The sequence below is a fragment of the Aotus nancymaae genome, unplaced genomic scaffold (genome assembly GCF_030222135.1).
Source record: "Aotus nancymaae isolate 86718 unplaced genomic scaffold, 86718_ANA_hifiasm-v0.15.2.pri h1tg000019l, whole genome shotgun sequence".
In the NCBI taxonomy this organism is placed as follows: domain Eukaryota; kingdom Metazoa; phylum Chordata; class Mammalia; order Primates; family Aotidae; genus Aotus; species Aotus nancymaae.
Window position 1 is genome coordinate 60,942,284 of NW_026988431.1, and position 14,181 is coordinate 60,956,464.

The following is a 14,181-nucleotide window of genomic DNA, read 5'->3' on the forward strand; positions in this document are numbered from 1 at the left end:
CTTGCTCCGTTGCCAGGCTGGAGTGCAGTGTTGCGATCTTGGCTCACTGCAACCTCTGCCTCCTGAGTACAAGCAATTCCCCTGCCTCAGCCTCCCCAGTAGCTGGGACTATAGGCGTGAGCCACCACGCCCAGCTAATTTTTTGTATTTTTAGTAGAGATGGGATTTCGCCATGCTGGCCAAGCTGGTCTTGAACTCCTGACCTCGTGATTCACTGCCTCGGCCTCCCAAAGTGCTGGTATTACAGGCGTGAGCCACAGCCGGCTCTTATCAGTTTTTAAAACAAAACAAATGGGGCTAGGCGTGGTGGCTCATGCCGGTAATCCCAGCACTTTGGGAGGCTGAGGTGGGTGAATCACAAGGTCAGGAGTTCAAGACCAGCCTGGCCAGCATGGCAAAACCCCGTCTCTACTAAAAATACAAAAAATTAGCTGGGTGTAGTGGTGGGCACCTGTAATCCTAGCTACTCAAAAGACTGAGGCAGGAGAATCGCTTGAACCTGGGAGACGGAGGTTGCAGTGAGCCAAGATCGCACGGCTGCACTCCAGCCTGGGCAATAGAGTGAGACTCCATCAGATAAATAAATAAATAGAACAAAGTCTTAATTAAAATTATTTGATTAAAATAATAATCAGTTTTTGGGGGCCAGGCACAGTGGCTTGCGCCTGTAATCCCAGCACTTTGGGAGTCTGAGGCGGGCGGATCACCTGAGGTTGGGAGTTCGAAACCAGCCTGACCAACATGGAGAAACCCCATCTCTACTTAAAAAAAATACAAAATTAGCCAGGTGTGGTGGCACATGCCTGTAATCCCAGCTATTCAGGAGGCTGAGGCAGGAGAATCGCTTGAACCTGAAGGTAGAGGTTGCAGTGAGCTGAGATCTCGCCATTGCACTCCAGCCTGGGCAACAAAAGCAAAACTCCATCTCAAAATCATCATCAGCCGGGCGCGGTGGCTCACGCCTGTAATCCCAGCACTTTGGGAGGCTGAGGTGGGCGGATCACCTGAGGTCAGGAATTCGAGACCAGCCTGACCACTATGGTGAAACCCCATCTTTAAAAAAAAAAAAATAAAATAAAAATAAAATAAAAAATAAAAAATCAAAATCATCATCATCAGTTTTTTGAAAAAAGCTTATAGTGAAAAAGATGATCATGTCTCACACCACCCACTCCCAGTTGGACTTTTTAGCAACTTTTTTAACCTTTCCTAGTTATGTCCATAATGTTTATGTCTCTCTTTTTCAATTTTTCATTTTTGTGTATTTCTGGACGTGAAAGGTTTAGTTCACACTGCCTCCTCCTTTTCCCGTATCTTTCTTCTTTTTTGAGTTGGGGTCTTGCTTTATTGCCCAGGCTGGAGTGCAGTGGTGTGATCATGGCTCACTGCAACCCTGGACTCCTGGGCTCAAGTTATCTTCCCGCCTCAGCCTCCTGAGCAGCTAGGACTGTAGGCACACCCCACCACACCCAGCTAATTTTTTCATTACTGTTGTGTAGAGACAGAGTCTCACTGTGTTGCCCAAGCTAGTCCTGAACTCCTGGTCTTAAGTGGTTCTCCCAACTCAGTCTCTCAAAGTGTTAGGATTATAGGCATGAGCCACCATGCCCGACAAAAAATTTCAAACATAAATAAAAGTAAACAGAATAATATAATAAAGCCCTTGTGTCTATTATGAGTGAAAACAATTATCAATTCCTGGCCAGTCTTATTTTGTCTACTCACTTCCCTCCCTCCTGTATTATTTTGAAGAAACCTGTTAGTCACCTATTTAATGTTATGTTTTAGTTTCTTGCTCTGTTTGTTTGTCTGAAAAAGCCTTTTTATTTCACATTTTTCCCTTTATTTTTATTATTATTATTTTTCTGAGATGGAGTCTTACTCTGTCACCCAGCCTGGAGTTCAGTGGCTCACTGCAACCTCTGCCTCCCGGGTTCAAGCGATTCTCCTGCCTCAGCCTCCTGAGTAGCTGGGATTACAGGTGCTCGCCACCATGCGCGGCTACTTTTTTTTTTCTTTTTTTTTTTCACCGTGCTTAACACAGAAATTTTTATATTTTTAGTAGAGACAGAGTTTCACCATATTGGCCAGGCTGGTCTCATACTCCTGACCTCGTGATCCGCCCACCTCGGCCTCCCAAAGTCCTGAGATTACAGGCATGAGTCACCACACCCAGCCTTTCCTTTTATTTTTTTGTGAGACAGGGTTATTGCACAGGCAGCTGTGCAGTGGTGCAGTCATAGCTCACTACAGCCTCAACTTCTTGAGTTCAACCAATCCTCCCACCTCGGCCTCTCATGTAGCTGGGACTACAGGCATGTATCACCACTGGACCCTTACTGATCACCATATACAAAAATGTACTCTAGATGGCATAAAGATTTAAATGTAAGACCTCAAACTATAAAAATCCTAGAAGAAAACCTAGGAAATACTCTCTTAACATTGGCTTTGGCAAAGAATTTTTGGCTAGGTCTCCAAAAGCAATTGCAACAAAGCCAAAAATTGACAAGTGGGACCTAATTAAACTACAGAGCTTCTGTGCAGCAAAAGAATCCACCAGTGGACTAAGCAGACAACCTATAAAATGGGAGAAAATATTCACAAACTATACGTCCAACGAAGGTCTCATATCCAGAATCTGTAAGGAACTTAACAACAAAAAACAACCCTATTAAAAAATGGGCAAAGGGCTGGGCATGGTGGCTTATGCCAGTAATCCCAGCACTTTGGGAGGCAGAGGCAGGCAGATCATTTGAGTCCAGGAGTTTGAGACCAGCCTAGCCAACGTAGTGAAACTCTATTGCTACTAAAAATACACACACACACACACACACACACACACACACAATTACCAGGGCATGGTGGCACACACCTGTAATCCCAGCTACTCAGGAAGGTGAGGCATGAGAGTCATTGGAACCGGTGAGGCAGAGGTTGCAATGAGCCGATACTGTGCCACTGCACTCCAGCCTAGGTGACAGAGCAAGACTCTGTTTCAAAAAAACAAACCAACCAAAGGACATGAACAGACACATCTCAAAAGAAGACGTATAAGCAGCCAACGAACCTGAAAAACCGCTCATCGTCACCAATTATCAGAGAAACAGAAATCAAAACCTCAGTGAGATACCATCTCATATCAGCCAAAATAGCTTTTATTAAAGTCAGCCTGGGTGTGATGGCTTGCACCTGTAATCCCAGCACTTTGAGAGAATGAGGCAGAAGCAGTGTTTGAGCTTAGGAGTTCGAGACCAGCCTAGGCAACAGTCTCTGCAAAAAATAAAACATTAGCCAGGTTTGGTGCTGCGCCCCTGTAGTACCAGCTCTTCAGGAGATCGAGGTGGGAGGATTGCTTGAATCCCGAAGGTCAAGGCTCCAGTGAGCTGTTACTGTACCACTACAGCGTCGGTAACAGAGTGAGACAGTGTCTCAAAAAAAATGAAAAAACATAGATGCTGGTGAGGCTGCAGAAAAAAGGGAATGCTTATGTACAGTTGGTGAGAATGTAAACTAGCTCAGCCACTGTGGAAAGCAATTTGGAGATTTCTTTAAAAACTTTAAACAGAGCTACCATTTGACCCAGCGATCTCCCATTACTGGGTATGTACCCAAAGAAAAATAGATCATTCTCCCAAAAAGACACATGCATTCATATGTTCATCACTGCACTGTTCAATAGCAGAGACATGGAATCAACCTAGGTGTCCATCAATAGTGAATTGGGTAAAGAAAACATGAAACCATGTACCTTCTGGCAATATAGCTAGAGCTAGAGGTTATAATCCTAAACGAATTAATGCAGGAACAGAAAACTAAATACTACATGTTCTCACAAGTGGGAGCTAAGCCTTGAGCGCACATAGACATAATCATAGGAACAGCAGACACTGTTGACTGCTTGAGGCAGGGGCAGCATGGGTTGGAAAATTACGTCTTGAGTACGACGTTCACTACCTGGCCGGTATACGCGTGTAACAAACACACACTCTTGAGTACTGCGTTCACTACCTGGCTGCAGTATACGCGTGTAACAAACACACACTCTTGAGTACTGCGTTCACTACCTGGCTGCAGTATACGCGTGTAACAAACACACACTCTTGAGTACTGCGTTCACTACCTGGCTGCAGTATACGCGTGTAACAAACACACACTCTTGAGTACTGCGTTCACTACCTGGCTGCAGTATACGCGTGTAACAAACACACACACATACCCCCTCTATGTAAGATAAAATTTGCATTTAACAAGTATTACAAATAACACTTTTACTGTTTCTCTAGAAAGTGCAGTGACCTGGGCACACTTTAATATTCAGATTTACCCACATTTCACCCTTTCCGTTTTTCGTTTCTTCCTGCATCTTTGTTCCTCCCTCTGAGATCACGCTTTTTCTCCTTCAGGGACTAAATTTAGTCTTTCCTTTAGTGAGCACCTACTAGTGATGGATTCACTCAGTTTTTGTCTGAAAATGTTTTCCTTTCACTTTCACTTTATGAGCTACTTTTTCAGGATAAAGAATTCTAGGTCAGCTGTTTTCTTTTTTAGACCCTGGAAGGTGGCATTTCACTGTTAGCCGGCTTCTGTCCTTTCATTCAGCCTTATTACTTTGCTCTTTTTGGCTCCACTTGATTCTCTCTTATAGTTTCCAGTTAGTCATATTTCAAGTCTATGTGTTGACTATTTTCTTACAATTATCTTCTTTCATTCATTCATTCATTCATTTTTTTTTTTTAAGAGATGGGGTTTCACCATTTTGGCCAGGCTTGTCTCGAAATCCTGACCTTGTGATCCACCCACCTTGGCCTCCCAAAGTGCTGGGATTACAGGCATGAGCCACTGCGCCCGGCCAATTCTCTTCTTTCCTAACCTGTCCGAACCTGGTTTATTTTCACTCTGCTTTATTTATCCTTGTGTGTTAGTCCGTTTTTTGTTGTTATAAAGGAATACCCAAAGGTTGGGTGTGGCGGCTGATACCTGTAATCACAGCATTTTGTGGAGCTGGAGAATCATTTGAGGCCAGTAGTTTGGGATCAGCCTTGGTAACATAGCAAGGTCCCCCATCTCTACAAAAAATAAATAAAAAGTAGCTGGGTGTGGAGGCACATGCCCATAGACCCAGCGACTTGGGAGACTGAGGCAGGAGGATCACTTGAGCCCAGGAGTTCATGGCTGCAGTGAGCTATGTTTGTGCCACTGCACTGCAACCTGGGTGACAGAGCAAGACCTTTTCTTAAAGAAATGAATAGGGCCGGGCACGGTGGTTTGCGCCTGTAGTTCTTTGGGAGGCCAAGGTGGGCGGATCACAAGGTTAGGAGATGGAGACCATCCTGGCTAACATGGCGAAACCCTGTCTCTATTGAAAATACAAAAAAATTAGCTGGGTGTGGTGGCATGCACCTGTAGTCCCTGCTACTTGGGAGGTTGAGGCAGGAGAATCGCTTGAACCCAGGAGATGGAGGTTGCAGTAACCCAAGATTGCCTGGGTGACAGAGCGAGACCGCATCTCAAAAAAAGAAAGAAATGAATGAAGGAATAAAGGAATACCTGACGAGGGGTATTTATTCGGCACGTGGTTCTGCAGGCTGAACAAGAAGCATGGCACTAGCATCTGCTTCTGGTGAGGGCCTCAGGAAGCTTTCAGTCTTGGCAGAAGGGAAAGCGGAAGCAAGTGTGCCACATAGCAAGAGAGGAAGCAAGAGAGTCAGGGGAGATGCCACACTCTGAACTCACTCATTCACACAGGAATGCACCAAGCCATCCTTGAGGAATCTGTCCCTATGACCCAAACACCTCCCATTAGGGATCACATTTGAGCATGAGATTTGAGATTCGGAAGAGTCAAATATCCAAACTGTATCACCTTGTTACCAAATCAAATTATTATTATTGTTGTTATTATTACATATATATATTTTTTATTTTAGATGGAGTCTCGCTCTGTCGCCCAGGCTGGAGTGCAGTGGCATGATCTCGGCTCACTGCAACCTCCACCTCCCGGGTTCAAGTGATTCTTCTGCCTCAGCCTCTCGAGTAACTGGGACTACTGGTGCATGCCACCACATCCGGCTAATTTTTGTATTTTTAGTAGGGATGTGGTGTCACCATATTGGCCAGGCTAGTCTCAAACTCCTGACCTCGTGATCTGCCCGCCTCTGTCTTCCAAAGTGCTGGGATTACAGGCATGAGCCACCTGCCTGGCCTATTATTATTACTATCGACAGGGTCTCACTTTGTCACCAGGCTGGAGTACACCAGCACAATCACAGCTTATTGCAACCTCGACCTCTCAGGCTCAGGTGATCCTCCCACCTCAACCTCCCAGGTAGCTGGGACTACAGTGCGTACCACCAACACTCAGCTAATTTTTGTATTTTTTGGTAGAAATGAGGTTTCTCACCACATTGCCCAGGATGGTCTTGAACTCCCGGGCTCAGTCAGTACACCTGTTTCAGCCTCCTGACGTGCTGGAAATACAGGCATGAGCCACTGTGTGCAGCCCAAATTATTATTTCTAAATTTTCGTGTATGACCATTTTTTTTAAGTTGTCACTCTCACTCAGTTTTTCTAATAACCTTCTTTCGGTTTTGTGCTTGCTGGTTTCTTTATCTTTCTCAAAATTTACTCCGCTTTTCTTCGTATTCTTCGGAGAATTCATATTTTATGGGTCCATTGTGTGCTAATGATTTTGCAGGCATCTAATAAAAGACTGTCTTCAGGCTTCTCTGTAAATTGCCAGCAGCTTACATTTGTAGTTGTGAATGAATTTTAAGGCTCTTTGTCGTCCCAAAGGGGCCTTAGTATTCTGTGGAAAGGAATGTCTTCCATTCGCTGCACGACTTCATGCTTGTTTTCTGTCTATAGCATCCACAAAACCGTCTCTGAATGTTCCTCTCACTAGCTTACATTCTATGCATCAAGCTTCCAGCAGACTCTCATCTTGATGTCTCCTTATAACTTCTGAATTTGTGTCCCTGACCTGGGTAGAGTGGCATCTGGTTGGTGGTGCCCATCTCATATCAGCCAGGGACAAAGCAACCCCTTGTTCATCCCAGCTTGGCTTTTGATCTGTGCCTATGCCTGGTTCATACCTTGGACACGTAGGTTTAAAAAAAAAAGAAAAAAAAATAACTTCCGAATTTGTTATGAAAAACCCAATTGTTATCTCCAGGAACTTTGTCAGTCTTACCCTAGCCACACACCCGATGTTCTCTGTCAGCGGGACCCTAATCTCTTAGTCACCAAAGTTAATGTGTTTTTTTAATTCCAGCATCTCTATTGCCTCTATACCCAAAAGTTACATCCTTTTTAAGACATCCTTCGATGGTTCTCTGATTTCAACTCCCTTACCATTCTTATTACCATCCATCTTACAGGTACAATGAGGTCTTAGAAATATAATGTACTGTGCAAAGCATTTCCCATTGTAACTCTGATAACAATGTTCTCACCAGGCAATGAACACCAGGGAAAGTGGCAAAGCTTCATCCAGTCTAGGTCTTCAGGATTTTGATTTGCTCCGGGTAATAGGAAGAGGAAGTTATGCCAAAGTACTGTTGGTTCGATTAAAAAAAACAGATCGTATTTATGCAATGAAAGTTGTGAAAAAAGAACTTGTTAATGATGATGAGGTGAGCACCACATGTTTTATTGCTTCTAAACTGTAAACTGCTTAAGAACAAGAACACAGTTTTAAATAAAACCTCAACCTGTGTGCTTGATTATTTGATTCTACTTTTCTAAATATGTGCTAAGTAAATGAAATATATTATTTCAGTTTACTTTTCTTATAGATTGTATAAGATATTTAAAGTAATTTGATTATTATTAGATTAAAAAAAACAAATCAAACCACATTATTATCAGAGGAAATACTTGAGCTTGCAAAAATTTTCTAGATGGTTTTATGATATTGAAAGATTTACTAGTGTTATTTTTCTCTTTGTAAATTTTTGTTTCATGATTATCAATGGTTTTGATATTTAGCCTAGTTAACAGTTGCATTCGTGACAATTGAATTGCTCAGAGCAAATTTGTCATTAATTGTGATGATTTCAGTTTGACATAGATTCCTTTCATGTTTCAAAATAGGATATTGATTGGGTACAGACAGAAAAGCATGTGTTTGAGCAGGCATCCAACCATCCTTTTCTTGTTGGACTCCATTCGTGCTTTCAGACAGAAAGCAGGTAAGATTGAAAGATAATACAATGATTACTGGGCTTCATATTTTGGGCATATTACACAGAACCTTTCTGCTATAATTCATGAAGTAGACATCATGGAGGATGCAACAGTGTTAGGCTTATAACTTCCTGCTGCTATGACTCCAATCACTGATAGCAGTTTGATATTAGATCAGCATTAGAAAATGACCTGCTTTAGGCAGAACAAGAAATAGCCATGTCATAATTATGGCAGTGGAAATCCAACCTTTTAAATATCCCCAGTATTCTAGTTTTATGACTTAAAATTTTCTAGAGTTTAACAAAAAGGAAAAATGCTAACTTCTTAACCTTGACAGTCAAAAACAACTTATTTAGCAAAGGCTAAAATTAGGATGATAATGAGTGGCTCTGGGTTGCAAGTGGTATTACTTTAGAATAGAAGTAGTAGGTTACAAAATTATGATCATGCTGGTTTCCTTTCTCATATCTTCTGTACCCTAGGTACTCTTTGTTGCCACCAAAATCTTGGCATCTTTTTAAAGGCTAAATAGTAGAGAATGCTCTCTGTTGTGACTGGTTTGTGAAAATGCAAAGCTACACTACCTTTTTTTGGATCTTGATTTCCTGGGTTCTCTCCTGTGTTTTAGATTGTTCTTCGTGATAGAGTATGTAAACGGAGGAGACCTAATGTTTCATATGCAGCGACAAAGAAAACTTCCTGAAGAACACGCCAGGTAAATTTTTGTTTACTGTGTGTGTGTGTGTGTGTGTGTGTGTGTGTGTGTGTGTTTCAGGGCCATGTGGCTTCTTATATGCAGTGGTTGGAAACAGTAGTTAAATAATTTATTTCGGGCTGGGCGCAGTGGCTCACGCCTGTAACCCCAGCACTTTGGGAGGCCGAGGCGGGTGGATCACGAGGTCAAGAGATCGAGACCATCCTGGTCAACATGGTGAAACCCCGTCTCTACTAAAAATACAAAAAATTAGCTGGGCATGGTGGCACGTGCCTGTAGTCCCAGCTACTCAGGAGGCTGAGGCAGGAGAATTGCCTGAACCCAGGAGGCGGAGGTTGCAGTGAGCCGAGATTGCACCATTGCACTCCAGTCTGGGTAACAAGAGCGAAACTCCGTCTCAAAATAAATAAATAAATACATAAATAATAATTTATTTCAATGCTGGTTAAGTCTTTGTAAGTCATGCATAGGCTGACCTAAAAGTTAATTTACATTATAATATAGATGTCAAACAATTTTAGCATATATTCTTTTACATTTATACACACACATGTACACGTGCATGCACACAGTGCTTCCTAAGCCATTGAAAAATATAAACAATATTAAAAGGGAAACCTTTACTAAAACCAATCCTTTTCAAATATTTTGTCTGTTTAGCATCAGCCATTTAAATAATTGAGACTAATAAACACGTATTAGTCTTTTCAGGTTTGTAGTGGTCTCTGAGAGAGTTTTTCACTATGAGAGTGCTATTCATACATACTTGAGAGTAATAAAACCATCTGTCTGACTGGGCATAGTGGCTCATGCCTATAATCCCGGCACTTTGGGAGGCTGAGGTGGGCGGATCACCTGAGGTCAGGAGTTTGAGACCAGCCTGACCAACATGGTGAAATCCCGTCTCTACTAAAAATACAAAAATTAGCTGGGCTAATTAATCCCAGCTATTCAGGAGGCTGAGGCAAGAGAATTGCTTAAACCCGGAAGGCAGAGGTTGCAGTGAGCCGAGATCGTGCCACTGCACTCCAGCCTGGGCAACAGAGTAAGACTCTGTCTCAAAAAAAAAAGAAAAAAGATCCCTTTTAAACTAGTATATACTTCTGAGTGTTCTTCCTGTGATTTCTTATTCTTTGGCTTTTTTTTCCCCTCTAATTCCATAATTATTGATAAATAAGAGAAAAGAGTATTGAATATTAATTTTGTGCTCTTAATTTGATATTAGTATATAAGACTGTAAATTATGTGTTGGAGGAGATTGATGGGAAGGGATCAGGGTCTTGAATAAACAGTTTAATCCATCAGTACCAGGTTTTGTTTTTTTATTCATAATTAGCAGTAATTCTCACCCTTTCCTGCTTCACAAGAGTAATACCAAAATGAAGCATATGAGTTTGTATATGTTTGTAATTATCAAACAGGGAACAAATATTAGAAATTTCATTTAAATAAAAAACTTGTGGAAATTTTGCTACTTGATTATTGCTTGTGAAACAGTGATAATATTCTTTAATTTCATAAGAAGATATAAATTGTACTTACCTTGAGGCCAGGCTGGGTTTTTTTTGTTTATTTGGGTTTTGGTGTTGTTTTGGTGTTCTTTTATGTTCATTGTGTATTTAGGCTTTGTCAAATGATCCACCCTTCATAGCAGAGCCACAGATGATATTTTGAATTGTGAACATAGCCAGTATTTGTTCCTTGTCTGTTCAGTTGAATGTGGGGAAGCTAGTCTGGTTTTCACTGTGTTAATGTGCCGATTCTGGCTTTATACCACCATCTTTGCTTTTGTAAGAACTAAAGTCCAGAATTAGGGCGTTCCATTTTCATTATTCAGGCCAAAAGTTCTGGGCTGTCACCAGTGAGTTGGTAGCAGTTTTTAAAAGTTCTTTGTATGATATTAAATTTTATAGTTGTAGAATAGTTCCATTTAATTCCTTTTCTAAAAGGTTTATGAGGATTTTATGGTGTTGAGTAGTTACCTTGTAGTAGTCTTTCTACTCTTGACCCTGTCAGTGGTTCTTAGCCTTCTGGGGGGTCCTGGGTCCCTTAGAGGAGTGGTGAAGGCTGTGAGGACTCTGTAGACACTGTGCACGTGCGTATGTGCACACACCTTTGCCCCCAGTAGTAGAAGTATGAACTGCCTGAAGTTTACCCAAGGACCCAGATTAAGAACCCCTGTTTGATACTTTCAAATTAATAGCCTTATGAAAAATGTGAGTTTAAGTCAGACAGGAACTTTTATAATTGTGTCATGGGCTCAGATGTTTTAAAGTGGTACTTCAGTTCGTTTTTTAAATTTGTTTCTAAAATCACTGGGAGGAAAAAATATGTTTTGATATGAATTTTTATGTTTCCAATTGCAAGTTTAGAACTTAAATATGATTGAATCAAATGACTTGTCTTTTATTTTATTTTAGATTTTACTCTGCAGAAATCAGTCTAGCATTAAATTATCTTCATGAGCGAGGGATAATTTATAGAGATTTGAAATTGGACAATGTATTACTGGACTCTGAAGGACACATTAAACTCACTGACTACGGCATGTGTAAGGTGAGGAAAACTTTCTAGTTATTTAAAAAGGTCTTCAGCAGCTAGTAAGTAGTCTTTGTAAAACAACTTCATGTTTAAAGATGGGAAAATGATTACTAATTTTGCTAACTTATTTATGAAGCTTTGTGGAATTCTAGCACAAAGACAAATGTACTATTTTTCTAACCATTTGCAAAATTTATATCTTCTGTGTTATGTGTACTATAATAAGAGTTAATTTCTTTTTATTATATATAACTTATTATCTTGAAAGTTGTAATACAATTGAAGAAAATTTGGAAATAAAAACTGTCTGCAGTTCCACCACTTAGCACAACCATTTGCATATGACCTGCCAATTTTTGCCATTCAGTAGTGAATCTTACATAATGCATTCAGGACTTTCCTCAGAAGTCATTTTTTATATTTAAATTTTAAACACCTGACATAAAGTATAATATGTAAAAAATTTTATATATAAATAAAAATATAAAGAATTCTAGTTACTCTCAGAATACGTCTTCTTTTTTTTCTTGATGTTTTATTCTTTTTATAACAGTGTTCCATTTTAAAGGTCTGGTATTTTCCCACAAAATGCGTAAGAAACTACTCCTTTTTAAGGTAACTGGTACAAAATTTCCTCACATAGTAATACAACAACCAGTATGTAGATGTGTGAATTGCATTCCCTGCTCACCTGTGGAAGTGCCTCCAGAGCCTGGAGGTCATCTAAATGCTAACATGGCATATGACAGCCTAATTGTATTTAAGATTTAACTTCTAACTTTATTATCTGTTCAGCATGCATTAAAGAATAACATCTTCACATAAACTATGCTTGCTTTTATATACTGAATTCAACCATATTTTTCACAGGATACTTATTAATTAAATAATTAATTAAAATTTTTTTGAGACAGTCTTGCTCTGTCACCCAGGTTGGAGTGCAGTGGCATGATCTTGGCTCACTGCGACTTCTGCCTCCTGGGTTCAAGCTATTCTGTTGCCTCAGCCTTCCAAGTAGCTGGGATTAAGGTGTGTCCCACCATGCTCGGCTACTTCTAATTTTTTTTTTTTTTTTTGAGACATAGAGTTTTGCTCTTGTTGCCCATGCTGGAGTGCAGTGGCATAATCTTGGCTCACTGCCACCTTTGCCTCCCAGGTTCAAGGATTCTCCTGCCTCAGCCTCCCAAGTAGCTGGGATTATAGGTGCCCACCACCACTCCCAGCTAATTTTTTTGTATTTTTAGTAGAGATGGGGTTTTATCATGTTGTCCAGGCTAGTCTTGAACTCCTGACCTCAGGTGATCCACCCACCTCAGCCTCCCAAAGTGTTGGGATTACAGGTGTGAGGCACCGTGCCTGGCCCTTACATATTTTTGTTATACAAGTTTTCAATCATAAACAATTAGAACGCTTATTGAGTGGAACCCCTGTGTACCTGTCACTTATATTTGTGGTTCCTTTTTGATATCTCTGTCATTTTTTTTTTCTAAGGGATTTTTTTCTCATTTCGAAAAAAAGTAACAGTGATAAAGGAGTCTTGTCCCCAAGAATAATGAAATTGAACAAGAATGTGGAGAAGATTAACCTTAAAACAAAGTGCACAAAGTAAAACAAGGAGACCTTTTTTTTTTTGCCTGTGAGATACTGGTTTTAAAATCAGAATAATCTGTATGTTTAAAGAAATGAGCATATGTCACTGGTGTGTATATAAATTGTTACAATGTTTTGAAAGCAGTTTAATGAGGAATTATCAAGAATCCTAGAGATGGCCATGTTCTTTGGTCCAGTAATTCTGTCTCTTGGATATTCTGAGTAAATATTTTGGTTTATGAAGAGAGATTTCTGTCCAAAACTTTTATTGTGGTTTATGATAAATATTATAAAGCCATTTAAGAATATCTTTATTTTTATTTTATTTTTACTTCTTTTTTTAATAGAGACGAGGTCTCACTGTGTTGTCCAGGCTGGTCTCAAAACCAAGAGTTCATGTTAGCATTTAGATAATCTCCAGGCTCTGGAGGCACTTTCCTCAGGCGAATGAGGCATGCGATCACACGTTTACCTATTTGTCATCGTGTTACTATGTGAGGATAATTTTGTACCAATTACCTTAACAAGTAAAGCAAGCCACCACGCCCGGCTGAAGATACTTATAAAAAATGTGTGACACATGATAGCTCACACCTGTAATCCCAGCACTTTGAGAGGCCAAGGCAGGCAGATCGCTGGAGCTCAGGAATTTGAGACCAGCCTGGGCAACATGGCCAAACTCCATCTCTACAAAAAATAGAAAAATTAGACTGGCTTGGTTGTGCTTGTAGTCCCAGCTACTTGGGAGGCTGAGATGGAGGGATCGCTTAAGCCCGGGAGGTTGGGAGATTGAGGCTATAGTGAGCTGTGATCATGCCACTGCACTCCAGCCTGGGTGATAGAGTGAGACCCTGTCTAAAAGGTGAAAAAAAAAAAAAAAAAAAAAAAGACTGGGTTCAATGGCTCACGCCTGTAATTCCCCAGCACTTTCGGAGGCCGTGGCGGGCGGATCATGAGGTCAGGAGTTCGAGAACAGCCTGACCAACATGGTGAAACCCGGTCTCTACCAAAAATACAAAATTTAGCTGGGTGTGGTGGCACACTCCTTTAATCCCAGCTACTAGGGAGGCTGAGGCAGGAGAATCGTTTGAACCTGGGAAGCAGAGGTTGCAGTGAACCAAGAACAACCCACTGCACTCCAGGC

General features: G+C 40.9%; 1 protein-coding gene and 1 non-coding gene across 2 annotated transcripts in view; both read left to right on the top strand.

Annotated features, from left to right (window-relative positions):
* PRKCI (protein kinase C iota) overlaps positions 1 to 14,181 on the top strand; it is an 82,168-nt gene that overhangs the window by 50,320 nt on the left and 17,667 nt on the right. Inside the window, exons 9-12 of the mRNA XM_021669515.2 lie at positions 7,459 to 7,635; positions 8,096 to 8,193; positions 8,820 to 8,906; positions 11,327 to 11,462. Of these exons, the coding sequence (XP_021525190.1) occupies positions 7,459 to 7,635; positions 8,096 to 8,193; positions 8,820 to 8,906; positions 11,327 to 11,462 (498 nt within the window). The remainder of the gene's footprint in view (positions 1 to 7,458; positions 7,636 to 8,095; positions 8,194 to 8,819; positions 8,907 to 11,326; positions 11,463 to 14,181) is intronic.
* LOC135275967 (small nucleolar RNA SNORA48) lies at positions 6,974 to 7,108 on the top strand. The gene has a single exon (XR_010343548.1). It is a non-coding gene; the product is annotated as a small nucleolar RNA SNORA48 (small nucleolar RNA).